The sequence below is a fragment of the Vombatus ursinus genome, unplaced genomic scaffold (genome assembly GCF_900497805.2).
Source record: "Vombatus ursinus unplaced genomic scaffold, bare-nosed wombat genome assembly UNPS02015255.1, whole genome shotgun sequence".
NCBI lineage: Eukaryota > Metazoa > Chordata > Mammalia > Diprotodontia > Vombatidae > Vombatus > Vombatus ursinus.
In genome coordinates, this window is record NW_020955033.1 from 36,070,034 (window position 1) to 36,094,480 (window position 24,447).

Here is a 24,447-nt window from a genome sequence, read left to right on the forward strand (position 1 = left end):
TCAGATGTAGCCTAATAATAAAGGAAATGCTGAATAAAGCTGGAAGTCAAGCTGTTCCACGATGACCCAGCATGCTGGGCATACCCCTGAGTGGCGATCAAATATGACCACAGTTAGAAAAGACAACAGTCCAAAGCCAATCTTTATCTGGACCAAAAAAATTCAGGGGAAAAAACTCTTAATTGGAGATTAGGTTTTCACTAATATGTGGCTGTCTTGTGCATTTCCAGTCATTAGTGTCTGCAGTGCAGCTAATCTCTTGATTTGGGGTGACAGTGGTCATTCTTGAATGATGCACAAATTAAACTAATGCAGCCTTGGCTTTCATCCCTGGTTAGTTTTGCAAAGTCTGCTTTTTATTTGTGTCTGTGTTTCACATTTAGAAATGCTTGAGATCTTAAGAAATGTTATTAATCTTGGAAAATGTGAGTCCAAAGAAATGTTGATTATCCTTGTTGCTTTCCTTTAGGTCATTATTTTCAGAAAAAAATAATAACTAGCATTCATATATAGCACTTTAAGGTTTGCAAATTTCTTTATATATATTATCCCATTTCATCCTTACAGCAATCCTATAAGGAAGGTGCTATTATTATGCTCATTTTTCAAATGAGTAGACTGAGGCCAAGAAAGGTTTAATGATTTGCCCAGGGTGATAGAGCTAGTAAGTGTCTGAGGCTAGAATTCAGGACTTTCTGTCTTCAGATCCAACGTAATTCACTATGCTACCTGGCATGCCCTATCTGTTACGTGAGCGATTACCCTTTTTGTGATGAATGTTTCTTACTTGAGCATGTAGGTATTTGGGGCATTTTTATATTAAATTATAACATTGAAAGAAATATATCAGATGCTGGGAAAGATTGGGAGTTTTTGATTTAGGCTGTTTGGGACCCTAGTAAAACTCAAGGACAGTACAGATTGAGAGGGACGTTTGAGACTAGACACCACTCCTTTCTCCGTCCTTCATGGATTTTATTATCTACCTTCCGGATGTTTAATGTGGCTACCATCCCAAATTCCCCAATTCCTCATCAAAAGGAATGCAAGTCATTTCCTGTTTTACTTGGAAGCCAACAACAGGAGAGTCTTTAGCTTAACACCTCTTGGTACTCTTGGGTCCAGGTGGGTCAATGATTAGTGCTGAAGGTTTAAAACCTTTTAAAAGTGAAAAGCAGCCTTTATTACCAGGAAGTTATTTGTTTTTTCACCTGATCTTACATTTCATCCTTTCCCTCTCCAACTCCTTTACTTTCCCAAAGGAGTCCTGTTTGATTAAGTAACTCTTAATCTTTCAAAATTTGGAATCAAATATTTATCAATGTACAACTTCAGTTATCTTAAGTCAGCTATAACCTGAAGAGGTCAACTAGTTACCAAATAGAAGGCTGTCTAGCCAGAGCCAATCCCTGTGATGATAATTTTTCTTGTACCTGAAAATAACCTACATGGTTGTCATGGTGAATGCCAGGTCCATTTTACATTATCAGTGGCTATTCCATAGCAACCATAATGACTTATTGGCTCAACCACAGCACTTCTTTTACAAGTCACCTTTCAGATTTGTAGAGAAAATTTTCTGTAATTTGAAAAATATATATTTTATTGCTATCTTTCGTTTTTAACATCACCAGAATTTTTTCCCAGAATCACATGTCCCCTCTCCAAGAAAGTCATCCCATATAGCAATATTTTTAAAGGAAAAAAGGAAGAAAAAGAGAAAAAATCAGCAAAAGAGATCAACACATTGAAAGAGTTGGGAAATATAGACAATGTATCACAATCATGAACCTCTAACACATTTTTAAGCATGTAAGAGTGTTTACTTTTCCTAATAAAAAAAAGAGCAGCAAGACATATGTAAAGACATATTATAATCTCCAAGAGTCTATGAAAGAAGCCAATGTTCAGTTTACCTGGTTGGACTAAATACACACAAATGGAAATCTTTCCAAATTGGCATTTATTCAGGCAGTGACCTCAGAACTTCACCCTTTATAGTAATACATCCTTGAATATAAATGTATTCTTAACCTACATATGAAATTAAATCTGGGGCCATGGACCTTAACTCAGTTAGTGCAGTGCTATTCTCAGAGATATATTTGTTCCTAATGAGCTTGCACTTTGTACAAAAATAAATCTGTCCTTTCTCCTCAAGTATTTAACATTTGAAAGTAGGATTTTTTAAAAAATCATGGTAACTAGCCTTGCAAATTAAGACAGCAAAGGGACATTCCACGTATAACAGGAAGCTGGCAAAGGTTATTCCATTAGCCAGTTTGTTGCTCACTCATTAAACTCTTAGTCACACATTCCTAAGAGAAGTGAGAAGCGTATCAACAACTCTTCATGGAACGTTTAACCATGTGTGGCTCGGGTACACAATTGCTTTGTAAGCCTCATAACCTTGAATATGATAACCTCATACAAATGGTCAAGAGTCTCTCTAAATCCATTTTCCACATTGGAAGCATATGTTTCTTGCTTATCAGGTGTCATAAAATTCCAACATAATTTCTGCACCATGTAAGACACTTTATATGATGAATGTCTATGGTGATAGAGCTAAAGCCTGATTATGAATGTTAGCTCCTAGTATGCCTTCCTCTCATATTTCAGACAGATTTTTTTAATAGACTTATAATCTAGGGTTCATGGACATTTACTAGCTTATGACCCTGGGGAAATAATTTAATCTCCTGGGGCTCGGTTTCCTTTTATATAAAGTGAAGGGTTAGACTCAGTGAGTTTTAAGGTAACTTCAAGCTCTAAATCTGTGATCCTAAGATCCTCATCTAACCCTTTGAACACCTAATTCTCCTTTTCACGATGCACTTAAATTAGCTGTCTGCACAAGATGAAGATCAGTCTCTGAAAATCTCTTCGTAATGTGTAAAGTGTTTTTGAGGGATAGCCTTGGACTTAGGAAGCTCCAAGTTCAAAAGCTATCTCTGACACACACTGGCTTTGTGGCCGTGGGCCAATCTCTTAATGTCTTAATGTTCTATGCAAATATTGATGACTGTAAGTTGCATGGCACATTTTGATCTGAATTGGTAGAAGAAATTTTGTTATCTGGAGTTCCCTAAGTATTACAGGTCTATCTCCATTCCAAAGAGTTTCCATGATGTATATACTTCATTGGTGCTATTGAAAGGCAAATCTTTGTTTTCCCATCTCATCCACACTAAAAGTAGTCCTATTGGCTAGTGGGGTGTAGAACAGTGGTTCTCAAACTTGGTCACAGAACTCCTTTATATTCTTAAAAATTATTGAAAACCCTAAAAAGCTTTTGTTTATGTGAATTATTTCCAGCAGTGTGCTGGTAAATGTGTAACAGCTAGTTTTCTAGGGGGGACATGTACACATGACACACAATTTTCTCTGGAACTTTCTTAGAGATCAACAAAACAATAAATTAAGCCCTGATTTGTACTATTTGCCAGTTTCCAAGGTGTAAATGATCACAGTAAAATTTTAACAATTTATTCTTATAGGCTGGTATGAGCCAACTCCAGCATACCACTGGTGATGTCTATCAATATTTGCTATTTAGGGGCAGCTAGATGGTACAATGGGTGGAGCACTGGGCTTGGAATCAGGAAGACTCATCTTCATGAGTTTAAATCCAGCCTCAGACACTTACTGACTGTGTGACCCTGGGCAAGTCACTTAACCCTGTTTGCATAAGTTCCTCATCTATAAAATGAGCTGCAGAAGAAAATGGCAAACCTCTCCAGTATCTTTGCCAAGAAAACCCTAAAACGGAGTCACAAAGAATTAGACTGAGCCAACTCAATAACAAATTTGCTTTATTAGAAATTAAGATATCTTAATATTATTATAAAAAGTTTTGATCTCATGAACTCCCAGGAAGGGTCTCAGATACCCCAGGGGTAACTAGACTACACTTTGAGATCCACTGCTCTAGAAAGAAGAAAACTACCATTTAGAATCAGAAATTCAAGACCTGGTTTTGATTTTCCAAGGACTCACTCCACATGTAGTATCCATAAGGCAAGTCACTCCGTCTCTATAAATCTCAGTTTCCTCATCTATAAAATGGGCATAATAATATTTGTACTGTTTGCCTCAGAGGGATATGGTGAAGAAAACACTTTGTAAATCTTAAAGTGCCATTGAAATAATGAGTTGTTACTGTTGTCACCAGGAGTCCATCTCCTTCTAAGGGAGACACTTTGACTTGACTTGAGCAGTAGGTCTGACCAGCCAGCACTACTCTGATCAATTTTGAGGAGCCAGAAAGGGTACCGGCCAAGTGTAAGTTGCCCTATGCTCCGCAACTTTATTTCTGAAATCCAGGCAGGACAGAGCCACAGATCCTGGTAGTGTTTGTTCTGCTTTTTTTTCTGCAGGTCCTAACATAGGCCTCCAGTCAAGATACAGCACTGTCAAAACCAGCAGAACATTTAAAACAATGGGAGACAAAGCCAGGCTCCTATTCAGGGTTGCTGAATATTTTCCCAAACTGTACTTGAGGTGTACCATAAAGAAACTGGCTATGCTATATTTTTTAATGGAATTTACTGTTGCTTACCACCTGTACAACTTTCAGCAAGTCCCTTAACCTCTCTGGGTCTGGGTTTCTTCATTTTTAAAATGGAGTGGTTGGATTACACGGCCTCTGAAATCCTCCCAGCTTTAAATCTCTGATCCTATGATCCTATGAATCGCAATTTAAGTCATGTAGCACCTTATGGTCTTCCAGAGGAAGAGAAATCCACAAATCTAGCACTCTTCACCAATTTCAATGAGCCGGTTGGTTTGATAGCAGCTCAAATCACAGAGCTCCTTGACTACAAAAACTCTGGGTAAGATTGACCCAGATCCTGTGCCAATCCAAAGTGATGTTCCTCAACATAGAGCAGTACTTACTTTGTATTGTGCTTTACGCATCTATCAAGATACGCTTACCAGTCTGCTGTTGTAGGTTGCCAGCTCTTTCTTCCCATCATCTTCCCCTACCTTCTCACTCGATACCATCAATTTTTCTGTGTTCTCTTTATTTTTTTACCCTTGACAGCTTAAAAATGCTCATGTGGCCTATTGATCAGCGTTCCCTGAATCTAAAAATTTCTTTTTTTGTTATTGTTTAAAGAAAAATTGTAAAGAAGTATTTGTCTTCTTGCTGGTACTTTTGACTCTTCCTCTTCACACTTCTTGTATCTAATCAGCCACGAAGGCCTGCCCATCCTAATTCCGTATCATCTCTTCCATCTGTCCCATCCTCCCTATTCCTACCACATTCCTGCCGTATTACCCTGTTTGGTTTCTTATTGGACCTGCATAAGTTACTGGAAGTGAGTTGCTTCCTTTCCCGATGAAGGTAGATGCCTGCTTTACAACTTACAGTCTCAGAGAGTTGCCTGGGGTACTGAGAAGTTAGGAGACTTGCCCAGGGTCAAACAGCCTGCAGGTGTCAGGAGCAGAACTTGAGCCCTGGTCTTCTTGACTTCAAGACTAGCTTTTTTCCCACTATGTCATGCTGCCTTTTTTATTGTATATAATAGTTATGTGTGCTTATGTGTCATTAGCTTACCAGATCATAGGCTCTAGTGGGGGTAAGGACTGTGTCTTGTTTAAATTTTGTGACTTTTCCAGTAGCTAGCACAGAGTAGGTATTTTTTGGATTGGATTGAATTGGGGGGGTTGTTTTGTTTTGTTTTGTTTTGTTTTTTGCTTTTTGATGAGACCATGGGATTAAGTGACTTACCCAAGGTCACACAGCTAGTAAGTGTCAAGAGTCTGAGGCCGGATTTAAACTCAGATCCTCCTGACTCCAAGGCCAGAGCTTTATTCACTGTGCCACCTAGCTGCCCCCTGAATTGAATTTTTAAAGGAGAATTTGTAACGGGGTGAAGGACAGTAGGGTCATCACTGCATTGATAATACTGAAAGGGAAGGGAAAGAAAAAAGGGGGAGGACAAGAATAGAAGTAAAAGCTAGATCAGTAAGTAATCCAGTCCTACAGCCCACGTGCTTGCAGATAAGCTGAGATAACTCAGAGATTGTTATGGCTGAAAGGTACCTTTCATACCAGTTCATCCAATCACCTCATTTTGCAGGTGGGGAAACCAATGCACACAAAGGTTGAAATGACTATCCAGAGTCACACGGCTAGTGGATAGCACCAGGAAACATTGGGAGGTGGGGGAGAAGAAGAGTAGTAATACTTCGGACCTTTGTTTTCAATGTTAATAACAATTAAACAAAAAAACCAGTAAGTCACATTTAAATAGCACTTGGTGTGATTTCGTAGTAATAGGAAACTCTCTCACCCTTTGCCTTCTGGCACCTGTTCGTTCTCCAGCTAATTATAGCCTTGGAGAGACTTGTCTGAGGCACTGAGTAAAACTGACTCGCCATGATCAGATGGCGAATTTATGTCAGAGACAGGAATCTAAGTCTTCTTGACACTTAGGCCAATACTCTATCAATGGATAGAGGCCTTGCTACCTTTCTCTGTCTAAGATCTGTAACAAAAAATAATACCATAAGGTTTTGCAAAGTGCTTTCTTCTCAATAGTCACCACCCCACCCTCCCCAGCAAAGTCTGTCTGATGCTGCATGACTTTACATGGGCCATCTTCACACACAAGCAGGAATAGATAGAGAGGTGCACACTAGGACACAGAGTTAAATTTGTGAAAAATGCTTTTGAAAATCTTGATATGCTCCCAAGGAAATTTATAGCATTCTCTGGTAGCATCTCAATATTTGATGACTGAAAATCTTTATTCCTCTTTGTCTTTGGGTTGGGTCTAAATGTCACTTTAGTCCTTTAAATATTTTGCTTATTAAAAAAAAAGCAGTCAACCCAATAGAATTATCAAATATATCAGCCAATAAAGGACTCATTAAAAGTAGTTAAGTAAAAATATCCTTGGGTCTAGTGTTTGCTCATGCATAAATATTTATAGAAAAAGGCAATAATAACAAAAATTACAAAATTAAAATGTCAGCAAACATTATAAAGTTTTCTAAATGGAACAAAGCTTCATTAGGAGCAAGTTCCCCACCTATTTTTACAATTCCTTGTTGTTTGACGCTGACCTATTTCCCTTGCTTAAGCCTCTCAAAGGCGATAAGTGGGAGAGGGCAGCCATAGAAATAGTGATTGACCACAATTAACAATAAGCATGGTGTGATAAAATGTGATAGATTAGAATGAAAAAGACATGGGTTCAAATCTCCAGCTCTGCCATTTGCTAAATGTACATTTAGGGTAGCTAGGTGGCGCAGTGGGTAGAGTGCCAGGCCTGGAGTACAAATCTGGTCTCAGACACTGATTGGTTGTGTGACCCTGGGCAAGTCATTTAACTCAATTCGCCTCAGTTTCCTCATCTGTAAAGTGAGCTGGAGAAGGAAATGGCAAACCACTCTCCAGTATCTTTGCCAAGAAAACCCCAAATGGGGTCATGGAAAATCAGACACAACTGAAACAACTAAACAACAAAATGTGTATCTATGAGCAAATCACTTCACACTTCTAGCCTTTAGCTTTCACATTTATGAAGTGAGGACATTGTATTAGTTAAGTTTTCTAGCTCTAAATATAGGACAGAAAGAGTGCTTAAAAGAAATGTGATGACAAATGAGGAATCAGGTCATCTATGTCAGGTGTGACTGTAAAATCAGGAGACAACTATTTGGACCAGCACACCAAAATGTATACATCCAAATGAGTCACGTCCCCTTAACAACAGTCAATATCATAGAGTCACAAGAACATAGATTTTAAAATAGAAAGGACCTTCAGTGTCATCAAGTCCAATCCCCTCAGTTTACAGTTAAGGAAACTGAGGCAAGAGGTTACATAATTTGCCCAGGGTCACACAAAGTATAAGTAGCAGAGCTAGGCCTTCTGACTCCACATCCAGATAGCTTTCTGACACCTTGTACAAAAAAATTATTTCAGTGAGGCTTCCATTCAAAATACTTGGGGAACTCTGCTTTGAGTATTGCCTTTAGAAGCTGTGTTACATTCTTTCATATGTCCTTAGGGTGGGAGACTTCATCCTTTGAAGGTGCATTTGGTTTTTTGAAATGTCCAAAAATCATGAAGGGCCAAATCTAGTGAAAAAGGTAGATGACCCACCTTGGGCCAAAATCAAGGTATAACTTTCTCTACGTATTGAGGCCGAGGTTCTTCTTTTGTGCCTCATTGACCCTCGGGCAGTTCCTAAAGAGAAGTTCCAAAAATGGTGGTAGCATCATTAGAATAAGTAGGTGACCTTTTTGCACTCATTTGGATGTCTGAGTTCTGATAAATTTAGGTTGTTGCGTCTTCAAGTAATGTCCTCACTTAATAGTCCTTCCTGGATTGTCAGGTCTCTATTATCTACCTTGCCAATCACTTGGGACAGAATTTTCATGTGAGTGTAGCTGCTTCCCACCATTTCCTTATCTCCCCTGACTATTCAGGCAGCAGGTGCTTGGGAAAGGCAAATTATTTTTAGCATTGACTTTCTTTTTGTACTGAACCTGCAGCACCTTCTTTGCAACTTCGAATCTGAGAATATGCGGGATACTTTAACTTGCCCAGGTTCACACAGTACGTGTATCAACACTTGAACCCAGATCTTTTGTGAGACCAAGGAAGAGACTTTTCTATCCACTATGCCAGCATTTATTTTAAGTAAACATAATTAGGGAAAATAAATAGACTTATTCCAAACCTTGTCTGGATAAATGATTTTTTTAAACTTCCAGTACCTCTATTACCTGTCTTTAGCATAAATAATAAAGAGTTGACAATCATGCTAATTTTCCTTTTAAAAATCTTTTGGTTTTGTTGCTTGGGTGTTAATACAAGGTGACTCTTAAGTTATTTGTGTTATCAGCAGATACTCCAGTTCTCAAAACCTATTGACACAGAGGCAAAAAAAGAAAGAAGTAGGGAGGCCTCATAAATGAAGGTGTAACTATAGATACTAAAATCCAAATTAAATTGTTGGGACCAGATGAATTTTATTTTTTCCCTGTGTCTTTTCTATTTTTTTCTTTTAAATAGCATTTCATTTTTTTCCAATTACATGTAAAGACAATTTTTAACATTCATTTTATTTCCAAATTTTCTCCTTCCTCCCTAAGACAGTAAGCAATTTGATATAGGTTATATATGTGCAATCATGTAAAACATATTTCCATATTAGTCATGTTGTGAAAAGAGAAACAGGACAAAAGGAAAAAAAACTACAAAAAAAGTGAAAACAGTATGCTTTGATCTACATTCAGACACTGTTAGTTCTTTCCTCTGGATGTGCACCAGGTGAATTTTTAAAATGAATATAAGTTTGGCACTCAGTGGGGGAGGGGTGGAGTGGAGAATGGGTAGGAGAGAAGGGGAAAGAAGGACTATTATAGTGTCCTAACATCCTATGGAATCAGTCCAAATAAAATTCAATTGTGAGAAAGAGACAATCCGCTATAAAGGCAGCTGATGCACAATCTGTACTGACCTTCTCTTCTTTACATTTTAAGCTACAGGATGGAATGAGCTTCTTTGGAAATGACAGTTTCTTTAGGGACTCGAAAGAAGTCAGCATCCGTGTATTTTCCAACCAAGGGAGTCATCATATGCCTCGTTCAATGGGAAGCTGGTCTTACTCCGATCCAGACCAGATGCAGTTTGAAGACCAGACGCTGTCGAAGTTGAAGCAGACAGACCGATGCTCTGCCACAGAGAACATCTTCTTGGATGCGTTGGCCTTGGACGATGAGCCCGATGACCCCCAGCCGCGGAAAGGGGCACGAGAGAAGTTTATCGCTTGCCTGCATGAAGTAATCCTTATATTCTCTCTATTTTTTAATTGCTCACTAACGAAGTAAGCATAATTAAGCAATAATGGAACACGGTCCTTTCCCACAGCAGAAAGTGTCAAGATAAAAGATAAATGAAAGAAAAGGGATAATGGGGCAGGAGAATAGGTGGTTACATTTCCATGTCATCACTCCTGGCCATGTTGTTGTCCATGCCAATGTCACCACTATTTAGTTTCTCCCAGATAGACCCATTTTATTTTCTACTAAAGGTGAAGTCTCTTATGAGAATAGATGCCACATTTGTCAGTATTGTCACTGGCACTGGTTCTAATCTTTGCTACATACACAAGATGTCTAGATATTTAAAAGTCCAGATAGGAGCTATTCAAATAATCCAGACCCTAAGGCAGATCTCTGATTCGAGGGAAAAAAAAAACATTCTATCCACCCATATGAGACACATGGTGTAAAAGAAAGTGTGCTACACTTAGAGTGGAGAGACTTGGGTCTGCAATTAATGTACTAGTGAAGCAGATAAGTGTTACAGTGAATAAAATACTGGATACAAGGTCAGGAAAATCCGAGTTCAAATCCTAACTCAGATATTACTAGCTATATGACTCTAGGCAAGTCATTTACACTCTCTTAGCCTTAATTTCCTCATCTGCAAAATGGGAATAATAATAACATCTATTTCACACAATTGTGCTTAAATAAGATTATACGTAAAGCATTTTGCAAACTTTAAAGGACTATTTAAATGTAAGGTGCTATTACTCGATGACCTTGGGAGTGCTGAGAATTGCAAAGAAAAGCAAGGGGGACTAGGTGGTGCAGTGGATAGAGCGCCGGCTCTGGAGTCTGGAGGACCTGAGTTCAAATCGGGCCTTTGGCACTTACTAGCTATGTGACCCTGGGCAAGTCACTTAACCCCAATTGCCTCAAAAGAAAAGGAAAAAACTCACAATCTAATGTGGAAGATGAGATTAATCTAATTAGCCTCTTTAGGCTTCATTTTCCTCATATGTCAATTAAGACAGTTGAATTACATGATCCCCGATGCCCCCTTGAACTCCAGATTCTAAAGGAAAAACTGTTAGCAATGAAAGCTGTCCCAAAACTAAATGGGCTGCCTCAGAAACAAGACAAGCAGAACAATTAGAACTCTAGATGAGAGATAATAAGGACCTGAATTGGGATGGTAGCTGAGCAAATGGAAAGAAGATGTAACTAGAGATGGTGTAAAGGAAGAAATGTTGAGACAGCAACAGATTAGATATATAGGGTGAGTAAGGTAAGAAGTTATGGATGTCACCAAGGTTGTGAGCCTGAGTAACTGGGGGGATTAGTGATGGCCTGGACAGTAATAGCATAGGTCAAAAGAAGAAGGGGTTGGGAGAAGAGGTTCAAAGTTCTTCTTTGGATAAAATGAGATTGAGATGCCCCCCCTTCTATGTTTCCTTTTGTGGGTTGTCCTTTCCCTTTTGAGTGTAAGCTCTCTGAGGGCAGCGTCTGATTTTCTTTTGGCTTGTATTTGTCTTCCCAGTGTTTAGAACAGAGTCTGGCATACAGTAATCACTTAAAAAATGCTTGTTTTCTTCCTTCCAGAGAGGTCAGAAAGGATCAGGATTGAGAAATGGCCATTAGATCTGGTAACTTTGGAGAAAGCAATTTCAGTTGAATGGCCAGAAGTCAGATTGTAGGTACTTTAAGAAAGAATATAGGAAATGGAGGCACCAAGTATAGATCACTTTCTCAAAGAGTTTATCCAAGAAGGGGAAGAGAGATTTAGAATGATATCTAGTGGAGATAGTAGGATCAAGCAAAGTTTTTTTGTTGTTGTTTGTTTGTTTGTTTTGCTTTTTGGTGAGGCGATGGGGGTTAAGTGATTTGCCCAGGGTCACAAAGCTAACAAAGGTTTTTTAAGGACAAAGGAGACATGGGCTTATTCATGGGCAATGTGGGAAGGAATAAGGAGACTGTAGATTTGACTGTCAGATTTACAAGTAGCTAGACCTGTCACTTAGAATTAGGATTATTCCAAAAGCTTCCCCAGTCACCAAGAATCACCAGAGTTCATCTCTTTGACTCTTTTTCTCCATCTCCTCTCCCAATCCAATCAGTTGCTTCATATGTCATGTCTGTCCCTTTCTCTTCCTAACTCCACAATAGTTTTGACCTTCAACACCCCTCATTTGGACCACTAAAATACCTTTCTAATTGGTTTCCCTCTTTCTGGTGTCCCCCTCACCAATCCACTATCCCTTCACATAGCTGCCAAAAGAATCTTCCCAATGTACAGGTCTGACCTTGTCAGTCCCTTCCTTAAAACCCTTCAATGGTTTCACATTGCCTATAAAATAAAATGAGAACTTCTGAGGTTAGCATTTACCACACTCAAAATCTGGATCCCACCTTCTCATATTCCATATTGCCATCTTGTATTCTCTGTAATTCAGTCAACCAGACTGCTAATTGAATTGTTCCCTGAACCCTATCACCCATCTCTGGTCTTTATGTACATCAACCATCCCTCTCATGCCTTCAATACATTCCCATTTCACCTCCAAATCTCAGAATGCTTGCTTTCCCCTAAGTCTCAGCTCAAGTGCTTCTATCTCCATTAAGCCATCTAAGGTCCTCCTCTTGAGTAAGTTTCTCAATTTTCCTTCAGCTCTACTTATGTGTATACTTGTTGTATCCTCCTCACCCACAATAAATTGAGGCACATAGTAGGTACTTAATAAATGTTGAATCAAATTGAGTTGTTTCCAAATATGAATATGCTCAGTAAATTTCAGAAGAGGAAGGAAAAAAAGCTAGAAAATCCATATTCTTTAAATCACAGAAAAACGTTCTCATTCTAAAAATCTAATAACTGAAAGGAAAAAATGCTTTTAAAAAGTCTTCATACAGAGAATTTGAAAATGTCACTAGATAATAATGCATTTTAAAAATTGTTGTATTATGTAAGTAAGAAAGAATTCGACCCCTGGAAAACTAAAGTAGATGTTTGAATTAAATCCTATATTTATCCTCTTGGGACAGAATGGTGCCAGTGTACCTTGGTTGTCATAGATGTTTTATGGGAAGACAGGAGAGAGGGAAGCTTTTTGAATTTAGTAGTTATAATACTTGGGCCAAGTAGATTGAGTCCCACCATATCCTGAAATGTTCTTAACACTGCATTACTTGAATTCTCCTAGTTATACCTTTCACTCAAGCAGTTGAGACATTGAGTTTAAAGGATGGATTAAAGGAATTGTTACTAAGGAACCATTATAACAGCTGTTTCATCTGTCAGGCAGCCTCCCACACGTTTAATGGAACCCATCGAGTAAATGTCAAAGAGTTCCTTTGTTGGAATGTAGGGAAATGGTGTGTTGGAGGAATAATTGAATGCCTGATCGGCAGTGTAGGAGATCAAGGCCTATGGATAGCCAGCCATATAGCCCAGAGATCTAGGAAAAGGTCCTCAATGTATAGGATACACCCTTCCCCCCTACCTTGTGGAGGACTTGACAAGGCCCCATAGGGACACTTGAAGGTGTATTGTTAATCTTCACCACTGGAGGAAGTGTCCATTTTGCTGAGATTACAGATGGGGATCATAGGATAATTTAGTGAAAAGAGATCCAGATAGGGATTTAGGAGCTTTGTGTTTTAGCACCACCTCTGCTAAAGGGGCCTGTGCTTCCTTGTACTTCTGAGCTAATGGCAACTCTCCCAGGAGGAAAATGAATTAATGAATTAATTCAATCAACAAGCATTTATTCAATGCCTACTCTATACCAGGTGCTGTGTTGGACACTAGAAATACAAAAAAATAAAGACAGTTCTCAGTCTCCTACAGGGAGTTTACATTGTAGTGGAGGAAACATATAAGTAAATAAAAGTAAGTAAAAAAAAAAAACAAAGTAAATAAAAGGTAAAAGGTAAGTTGGGGAAGAGAGTACCAACAATCGGAGGAAATCAGAAGTCTTATGTAGGAGGCGGTACTTTGAGTTAGGCCCTGAATGAAGCTTGGGATTCTAAAGACAGCCTTGAGAAGAAATTTCAGTTAAAACCAAAGTTTATAGAGAATGTGGCTAATAATAATAATAATCAATGACCTTCATATGGTGCTTTGCAAAATGCTGAGATTACATCATCTCATTTTAACCTCACAACAATCTTGTATAAGTACTACAGGTTTTACTCTTCATACAGAAAAGGAAAGTGTGAGTCAGAGATAATAATAGTTAGCATTTGCATAGATCTTTACAAATATTATCTCCTTTATCCTCACAAAAACCATGGGAGATGGATGCTATTATTATCTCCATTTTATAGCGGAGGAAACTGAGGCTGACCTAGGTTAAATGACTTGCCAAAGGTCATGTAGCTAGTGAGCATCTGAAGCTGGATTTAAACTCAGGTCTTCCTGACTCCAGGCTGAGCACTCTAGTCACTGCACTGCACTGTCTAATAACTGCCTCTTTGAAAACTATAAAATGCCATTATTATTGATATATGGTATTATTTTTAGGCCCCTTTACAGGAGCATGGAAGAACTAACCTTCCCTGTGACAGTAGTTACAGCCAGCTTCCCTATCTCCTTATCCTATTATCATCTCCATTCTTGCTATACCAGTACCCCTTTTAGAATCTGTAGTATTTTTATTACAATGTTTCTCTGCATTTCTCTGGCCAACACTTCCTCCTGACATATGTCCTGTCCCCCCTTACCTGCTATGTACCAATAAGGTGTGTTTTCATTTTCTAAAAATATTTTTGACGTGTTTTATTTTTCAATATATTTTTAGATTATCCTTACCCTGTGAGAGGGTAACAGAACAAAACAATTCACTAACAAATACTTACTATAACAAACTAACAAAGACTAACAGTACAAGGGACCTTATCTGAAAATGCATTCAACATTCCATACCTGTAGCTCTCCCCCCCCCCCCCCTCCCTTCTCTCTACTTTGTTTAAAGTGTTTTTTAATCAGGTATTTTCTCATGATAGAAGCCACAGACTGAAGCAGCCAAAATCGGATTTATCTGTTTCGTTTTGTTTTGTTTTGTTTTTCTTACAGGAAGAAGATAGCTACAAAGGAAATCTTCAAAGGTAAGGTGAATGCAAATCACATTAGCTAAAGTAGGCCTGAACTGAATTTCTTAGTGATTGATGTACTTCACCCCTTTTGTAGTAGCCTAGCCCCCTTTTGATGATTATGAAAAAAACAAATGTGATCAGGTTTTATCATGTTTCATTAATATGATGTCATTGATCACGAATAACAAAGATCAAACATGGTTACATCAAGGATTGGCCTTTGGTTTGACATTTACCTAAATTGTGTTATAATTTTATATGTATAATGCAAATAGGAGTCTCGTTAAATGATTACTTGAAAGTTAAATTCATGATAGTGTGTCCCTTCTCAATATAAAACAAATGTAAGGAACTGTCTGCTGCGAGATGTTTCATCCAGTTAAAAACTTGTATGAAAAGTTTTTATTTTAAGAATTACTGGTCATCTCTCTTGAGGAAATCATAAAGGAAATAGTGGCCATGGTACACTGGAATGAGCACTGGATTTATTTTCCCTTAAATCAGAGGAAGAGGACCTGGGTTCAGATCCTGGCTTTGCATCTTACTGCTTCTTTGACCTTGGGCAAATGAGCCAGCCTCTTTGGCTTTCATTTTTCTCATTTGCCAAATGAAAGGGTGAGACTTCATCTCTAAGGTCCCTTCCAGCTCTAAGCCTGTGAGGTGATAAAGTAACTTAAGAAACTTTCCTCTTCTGTGTACTATGTTTTTCTCCCCCATTCTCTTTTTATCCAGTCCCTCTCTACCTTTCTTCCAACCCTTTCTTTCGTTCTATAAAAGTAGATGCTTTGGTACTAAATGAAAGTCTTTGTCAGGTCATGTTGACATTTCTAGCTCCCCTCATCCTGGATTCTCCTGTGAAATTTGACTCGTCAATTATTGTTACCTCACTTCTTCCCCTACTCTCAGAGTCACAGACTTATAGGGTTGAAAGGGACCTTGGAGGTCATTGGATTGTAGCCCCTGGACCTCTTTAAACTACATTTCATCGGCTGCTGACCTTGCATTCTCTCTCAAATCTGCACTTTCCCTCATAGTTTACTTCCTTTGCATCCTCATTGCAGTCTCAACCCTCGGCGCTTAAATTGGAGTTAATTCCTGCCTTTAACCTTTCCTGTTTTCTCTCATGGGAGAAAAGATTACAATTTTTGCCACCTTACAGCTTCTACCTATCCCCTCTCACCCTACCCTCTGTCCTCAATATCTATCCATGCTCTAATCCTTGCCAGTACCACCACCCTCCATCATGATTCTATCTAGTCTGTGCCACTGTCAACTCTGAGAGTAGGAACTTAACTGATTAGTGCTTTAACTTGTTACTTGTTACCTCACCTCAAAGAAATATGGGAAAGACTGAGGCTTGACTAAACCACCATAAGACCATTTTTAGCTCCTTAGAAGGCAAAGGATTCTAGTAACTCATGTGGTACTGAACCTATTGTTTGTATTTGGGGAGTGGAGTTAGAAGTGAGCCAGGAAGAATAGAGGACAAGGTTTCAGCCTCCTCCTTCCTCATAACTTTCGGCGTGCTTGCCTTAAAGGATTGTACCTGTCGATAAAGCCATACCACCTCCCTTTTTTCTCTTATTTTAAGCACTGATTACCAGTAGCAATCAATTACTCCAAGTGCTTATTAGCTATTATTCAAACTGATGCAAAAATAAACACTGACCATCATATCTAGATTGGAATGATAAAATGGTACCCAGGAGGGAGGATCATTTCATCCTTTTCACTTTTCCTTAGACAAAAAAACTCGGAGGAGAAATAGTGTTAGTAGGACCTGAGTTAGCTGGCTGCCCTCATGTACTGAATCTGAAAGTAAAAATTTCACAATTATAGAGGAAAGACATATAAGACCATGGCAAGATAACTGGTCCAAACCAGTCATGGTCAATTATTCCCACTGAGGAAGAATTTTAGGTAGATGAGCTCTCTGGGGTTCCATTTCCCCTGGGAAGATGAGTCCCAGATCAGAGATTTACCCAGAGGTATTTAAGTCTCTGGTTAGCTGTTAAGGAATGTTCCTGAAACCATAGAATCCAGGGAATTGTAGACTCATGGAAAATAAGAGTTGGAAGGCACCTAAGATCATTCAGCTCAACCCATTCATTTTAGAGATAAAGAAATTCCTCTGGGACTGAAGTAGACTCCAAAGTCAATCATCCACCCTTTCCCACAGATACACTCCAAGCATCATGGACTAGTCTGAAGGTGTATGTAGGGGAGAAAGCCCAGGGGCTGCTGGAGCTCTCACAGAGTCACTGGAGTGGCCGGTGTCATAGCCATTAATTGCCCATTTCTGTTCCATACAATGACAGGCAATTTACCTGAGGGGAGGCACTAAAGTATCACATATCATGAAACCTTAAAGATATCTGACAGAAGAAGCCTAAGAGAAATTGGGTAGGCTTGAGTAAGCTCTGACTTTCTCTCCATATCTTTCGTGTGTCTCTGTGTGTGCTTTCAGAATAATTTATGCTGGGGGAGGGCAGGGAGAAGAAAGGCAGAATGCTCTGTATGTTTGCCACCAATGTGTTCTTTTTGTCTAGTGAATTGGGCAGCCATAGTACACAGTGGGCATGGCCAGCAAAAGGAGAAGGGGCCTTTTGGGCCATGAGTCAATATGTAGATTTTTGTAGTAAAGATATTTGTAGATTATTAAACAGGTAGAGTAGCCTCTACTTGTCATTTTTCCTTTTGCTGTCTAGTTTGGGGGACTTTCATGGCTTGTTGAGAACTCCACCAGAGAACGGCTAGGAGCCAACAGATAAGAGAGTACAGGGCTCGGTGGGGAAGTTGAAACGGTCGACTGAAATGAGATTCAGGGATATTATTTATGAATCAAAATATTCCATGCAATCTTGCCTTTTGTCACAGGGGAGAGTCGGTTGTGTTAAGTTCTGACTAACGCAAAGCCACCTGAACATTTCTAGAATTATACCAGGGTCCATGAAAACACCCTGTGGGATCAGCTGATGCCTGAAAAGCACCATCAAACAAGGAAGTATGCCACAAGCATTAAGAGTGCTCTTTAGGAAAGGGAAGTTCCATCTACAAAGGGGGAGCAAAAAGAATGACAAGGGTCCGCTTTCCTTTCACCGTGCCAGAACTGTATCTAGCAGGATGTGTGGCGGGTTTATGATCTCTTCTTTTCTGCTTTCCTCAGGGCAGTTTCAGTGTCCTCCATGTCTGAGTTCCAGCGCCTGATGGACATTTCTCCCTTCCTGCCAGAAAAGGCCATGCCTTCTGCCAACCACAAGGAGGACATCACTCCTCCCTTGTCCCCTGATGACCTGAAGTACATTGAGGAATTTAACAAGAACTGGGACTATACTCCACCCCAGAGCCACAGGAATGGGTTGGCCGAGAAGCCACCAGATTCCTGGGCAGAAAGGACCGAGGGGGGGAGGTCAGGGAACGATGTCCCCGGGTCATCGTGGTACCTTACCACAAGTGTCACCATGACCACCAACACCACGACCAGCCCAGAGCACTGCCAGAAGCAGCCTTTGAAGAGCCACGTCATTGCCGACAAAATGGGGGTGCATGTGTTTCATAGCCCACCAGCAGTCCGAAGGTTTGATAGTTCAGTGATGGCAGGCAACGAGGAGAAGAGCCAGGCAGACCCTGACTTGTTGCTCTCTGTGAACAAAGCCAAAGGGAGCATGGGGGAGGCAAAAGGCACCTCCCATGAGCATGCATTTGGCAGGTGGCCCTGTGAACACCCAGGGCACCACAGAGACAACTTGGAGGGTGGATTCCACTCCATGGAAGGCCCTGTTTGCACTGCCATGGGTTTTTCCTCCTCCTCCCTACATGGCCTTGAGATGTCCAAGAACATGAGTGATGACATGAAAGAGGTTGCCTTCTCTGTCAGGAATGCTATCCACTCTAGCCCCACAAAGCCCCAATTCAAGGATATGGCCTGTCAGACCAACGGATGCAAGACAAAAGGGACACAGACCACCCAGACCATGAATGTTGGCCTACAGACTGAAACCCTGCGTGGTGGAAGCATCACCAGCAGTCCCCACAAGTGTCTCACACCAAAGGCAGGAGGTGGTACCACTCCTGTGTCATCCCCCTCCAGGAACCTCCGGAGCCGGCAGGTAGCCCCTGCCATTGAGAAGGTGCAGGCCAAATTCGAACGCACATGCTGCTCCCCCAAGTATGGCTCACCTAAGCTACAGAGGAAGAGTCTCCCCAAAGCTGACCAGCCAAATAATCGGACCCTGCCAGGGACACCCCAAAAGGGCTATAGTGAATCTGCCTGGGCCCGCTCAACTACCACAAGGGAGAGCCCTGTGCATACAACCATCAATGATGGACTCTCCAGCCTGTTCAACATTATTGATCACACTCCGGTGGTACATGATCCCCTCCAGAAGGGAATCAGAGCCGGCAGCCGATCTCGCTCAGCTGAACCCCGCCCGGATCTGGGCCCGGGTCAGGAAACAGGCACAAGTTCCAGGGGAAGGTCACCTAGCCCCAGTGGGGCTGGCACCGAGACATCCAGAGAAGAAGGTGGGGAAGGTACACCTGTGAGACAGGACTTATCTGCTCCTCCCGGCCACACGCTGACTGAAAATACTGCCAGGATCCTGAACAAGAAACTCTGGGAGCATGCCTTAAAGGAAGAGAGGAGACAGGCTGCCTATAGCCCCCCAAGTCTTAATAGTGACAGCAACATGGGAGAAATGATCAAAGCTGAACCAGGGTCCATTGAGGTAATGAGCACCTTTCCCTCCCTTGGTTCGCTGTCTTTGTATCCTAAGCTCCTACCCTTTGGCTTTTTTTCTGCTAAAGGGTTGATATAGCTTGAGCTCTGGACTATACAAAGTCATTTGGATTTAAGAAGTTAAGGGGAACTGCAGAGTTGTGGGATGGGGAGGTGTCTGACTTAGGGAAGAGGGAATTGGGAGAAAGGTAAACCAGGAGCTATTTCAAGAGAAGTTGTCATATTGTTTCCTTCTGGGAGCCAATGAAAATATGGATTGGCCCAAGATGCCCTATCAGTCATATGCCAATGACACCTGCTTATTTTACTAAGGACTTTCATTTAGGGTCATCATATATCACTGTGTACATCAATATGGTAAACTAAGGTTCTTTTTTTTTTTTCCTGGCGGTAAATGTGTATATGAAAACTGACTCTGTTCTTTACACCACAGATTTGGGATTGACTCCTTTTGGTTAAGTTGTGAAGTTGCTGTCAATGTGTATACTAGAATATCAGATACTCTCTTCTTCTTTCTGAAGGAACCAAGATAAAAAGGCTTAGATTATAATCCTAACCCCATACTAACTATGCAACCTTGGACATGTTAATTAATCTCTCTAGGCCTCTGATTCTCTTATTAGTAATACAAAATGTCATTACAGAGAATGGTTATTGAATAAACCCCATTTATTCAAGCAAATCAGAGAAGGTGAACAGATTAGAATATACCAAAAAAAAAATACACAAAAATAAATGAGTTCTTCCACTAAGGTGTGAGATAAGATCTCACCTCAAACTAAGAGAGAGAGAACTATCTCACCCAGAGGAGGTCCATTCTCATCAGTCTCTAGAATTTCAAGCCAATTCAGGAAAATAAAGGGACTGGATTCCCACCAATGACCACTGTTTCAAAGTCTTTTTCTCTCTCCCCTGCCTCCTTGGAGTATCCCCTATCCATGTGTTTCTCCCAAACAGTGTATGGAACCAATTCATTCAGTCCCTTATGCAGGTAAGGTTCAGAATCCCGTCTGCCAATCAGGCGTCTTCTCTCCTTTCATATATGCAACAGTGCACAAAACCATTCTTGGCGTGGGATGTATTTACATGTCAACTTTGAAAAGAAATTTACTATCCCTGTTTCTGTAGCTAGAGGAATAAAACAGAACCTTATCATAGGATTGGTGTCAGCAAACAAAAATAAAACCTACCTTATAGTTTTGTTTTGTTTTGTTTTGTTTTCAGAGAATGAGTTGCTATATAACAATATGGACTGTAGTGATTTATAATAAGTGAATTAAAGGGTATATTGGGTTAACAGTATCTTGACCCTTTAGAACTAATTAAATGAATTTATTCCACATCTCTACCTTCTAAAGTCCTTCCCTTTCTTCAAGGGCCCTTTCAGTTGCCATGTACTCCATGAAGCCTTACCTGCTCCCCTGGCGAGTAGTGATTTTTTTTTTTTTTGCCCATTTCTCTTTTCTTTCTGTGTTTGGCTTCTCCTATGCACATGTCTCATTCTAACTTGTATCAGAATTGTGTACTTATATTATCCCACTATTAGAATGTAAGCTCCTTGAGGGCAGGGACTATGTCATTTTGCATTTTTGTATTCCTAGTGCCTTTCACACAGTAGGCACTTAATAAATGTAGAAGAAATAAGTAAATTAATATTTTGTATACTTGGCATCCTAGGGCAATTCTACTGTGACAGCTGACCACTGGACTTTGAAACATCCCACACGTAGTAGCATTTATGCCATCCTTCTTCCTTCTTGTTCTAGGTTGGGTGGCTACCTCAGATATCATGGTAGGCAGAGGGGAAAACATTTTCCTAGGACTACCAGGTTCCCTTCTTACCAAGTGCCACAGCTAATTTTTCCCATTGAAGCACTGTTATAAATAATGGTTGGGTTTCTAGGATAATCTAGAAAGTATACCTTTGGGCTAGGCCCTGGATTAAGTTAAGTTGAATAACTTAATTGTGATTTCATCTGCACTGTTTTATGGGAAAATGCATCTTGAATTCTAAACAATTAACTAAGCAGTGAATTTGGGTGTGGTGGGTAATCTTTAAAGCTGAGGTTTGCTTATATAACCAAATGGAAGCTAGTGTAAGGTGCTTCCTGGTCGTATTTGACTTCATTTCACAGGGATCTGTGAACTCTCAATCACCATTCTCAAGTACATAAGATCCAGATGTAAACCAATAGTTTTCTGAATCCATGAAACATTTATGACCTGCTGTCATTAAAGATGGTCCGTTGACATTCTTGATCACCTGCTCCCTACTTAGGCCTCTAGTGCTAATTTGCCATTTGCATTGGTAAGCAAATGGGTTGGAAAAAAAATTCTAAGAACTATAGATGGAAAAAATATATGGCTAGCTGGAAAACCAGATCCACACTTTGGCTTACTGGTTAATCCTTAACAAGTATCTCTTACTATTTGCTCATTCTAGCTGTTAAAAAAAAAAAACCACCTCAATATTCCATTCAATTAATCTCTTCCTCTCTTGTTAGTTTAATAATTCCATTATTTTTACCACTATGCCCTCTCTTCATTCTATTTACCCCTTACAAATGGTGAGTCTCTCACATCCGTCCACCCATTCCTTTTCTGGTCTCCTCAGACAATTGACTTTTTTCTCAGTAATAGGGTTTGAAGGTGAGATCCCCAGAGTAGTTTGCCAAGGGATTTCCATTATCTTTTCATGAGCCGCTCACAGCCCTAGAAAGTCTGACCACTCTGGAGTAGCACTGCTCTTCTCCTTAGTAGATCTTTGTGGCATTTCTCTTTTCCAGTTTCTACCTATTTGTCTAATGTCTGTTGTGAATAGTTTTCCCTTGTATTTATGATGTTTCTCAAGTTATGTGGTTTGAACCTATGCTTTCATTGCTCTAGGGAACTTCCTACAGCTTAATGTCCTACAGCTTCAAGCCTTAGAAGTTTACCCAGGGCACTGAGAGGTTAGGGGACTTGTCTAGGGTCACACAGTTTGCACATGTCAGAGGCTGGTCTTGAACCCAGGACTTTCTGATTTCAAGGCTAGCTCTCTAACCACAATGCCACCTTGCCCCCCAAAACTTTACCTGATGTGCCGTGAGCATTCTATTGCCACATTCTCCCACTTACACTCACTCAAGTCATCAATGATATTTTTACCATGTCCAAAACAACATATTAGTGCTCTTCTGAATTTGGAAATATGACAGGCATGTCGCACTTCCGCTCACATTTCTACGTCTCTTCTTTGTTTCTGTTAATGCTGGAATTTTCAGTACCATCTAAGCCAGTAATTAGCAAGTTCATGAACTGGTTATCTATTTCTTCCTTCCCCTGGCAATATGAAAGATCCTAAATAAAGAGTGACCTACTAATGAGCCCCCTTGAAGCCTTCATGTAGCCCTGTACTACCAAACACGGGTTCGTGAAGCACCACCCTTTTGCCTCCGTTAGCCTCGCCAGTCCCATTAGTTTTACAAGTAAATGAGTCAAGGTGCTTTCCTAGGTGGAGGCCTTCCTTGTTCATCATCCTGGCAAGAAGGCTGCCTTGGCCCTCAGAAGCTCTGACAGGGAAGAATGGGCTCCAGCAAAGACCACCACATTGAAAAGACTTTGGCTATGGGTCTACAGCAGATTGTATATCTCTCATTAAAGGAATAATACAGCTAAATTTAGAGAGGCACCACAGTAGAACGTCAATTACTTGGTAATAAAAATCACTTATGAAATCATGGAGGAGTGGAGAAACAGTCTCTGAGTCAGGAAGGCCTGAGTTCAAGAACTGTTTCTGACACATATTAGTTGTGTGACCCTGGGCCAACCTCTCACTGTTCCAGGCCACACTCTTAAGTTGCAGAACAGTTGTTAATCTAGGTTGGTAAAATCTTTGCTAAAAGTTCCATCTATGAATGAAATCACAGAAGCAAACCGCTCTTATTCCTCCCCCCAAAAAAGGGCATAGAAAAATAATTAGTCAATCAACAAGTATTTATGCACTAACTATGAGCCAGGCATTCTGCTAGGGATAGAAAGAAAGATGAAAACTCCTATCCTCAAGAGGCAGCTAGATGGCTCAGTGGATAGAATGCTGGGCCTGGAGTCAGGAGGACCTGAATTCATATATGGCCTCAGACATTCACTAGCTATGTGACTCTGGGCAAGCCACTTAACCTCTGCTTGCTTCAATCTACTAGCGAAGGGAACAGCAAACCACTCCAGTATTTCTGCCAAGAAAGCCCAATATAGGGTCACAAAGAGTCGAACACAACTAAACAACAAAAATCCTCAGGTGTTACCTCATGGGATAAACAACATGCAAATAACTATGTATGTACAAGATATGTATATACAAGATATACACTATGTTAAATGGAGGTAAACAGCATTAGTGAAGGGTCACAATGGTGAAATCATAGATCCCAAAAGTATACATTGTGAAGTTAAAAATATACTTTGTATATCTTCATCTTCAGTTTGTAATTCTGAAACTCATAAATAGCTTGAAGGGAACTTTGATAAAAGATGTGTTTTTAATTTTCTTCTTCCCGTTTACTGCTACCTTTAAATTTTCTCCAATTTTAGTCAATGTACCATATTTAACTCTTTTTCCACATTTACATACATATATGCATACACAGACATGCTTATACTCATAAAACAGCTTTTCCTGGAAGATCTTTGAAATTCTACTTTGCATTCTAGGTATTTTGCTTTCTCAGATGAAACATCTGATATCCCTTCATCATAAGCTCTTTTAGGTTATTTTACAAGTCTGAAATTTTTAAGTATCTAGCTCAACTACTACATTCTATTAATTATTTCAATCCCTAAAA

General features: G+C 40.0%; 1 protein-coding gene across 2 annotated transcripts in view; it reads left to right on the forward strand.

Moving 5' to 3' along the window:
* LOC114031891 (microtubule cross-linking factor 1-like) overlaps nt 1–24,447 on the forward strand; it is a 170,441-nt gene that overhangs the window by 137,479 nt on the left and 8,515 nt on the right. For both annotated transcript variants that reach the window (XM_027847087.1, XM_027847086.1), the window contains 3 exons: nt 9,508–9,807; nt 14,870–14,901; nt 18,056–19,616. In XM_027847087.1, coding sequence (XP_027702888.1) covers nt 9,508–9,807; nt 14,870–14,901; nt 18,056–19,616 — 1,893 coding nt within the window. The remainder of the gene's footprint in view (nt 1–9,507; nt 9,808–14,869; nt 14,902–18,055; nt 19,617–24,447) is intronic.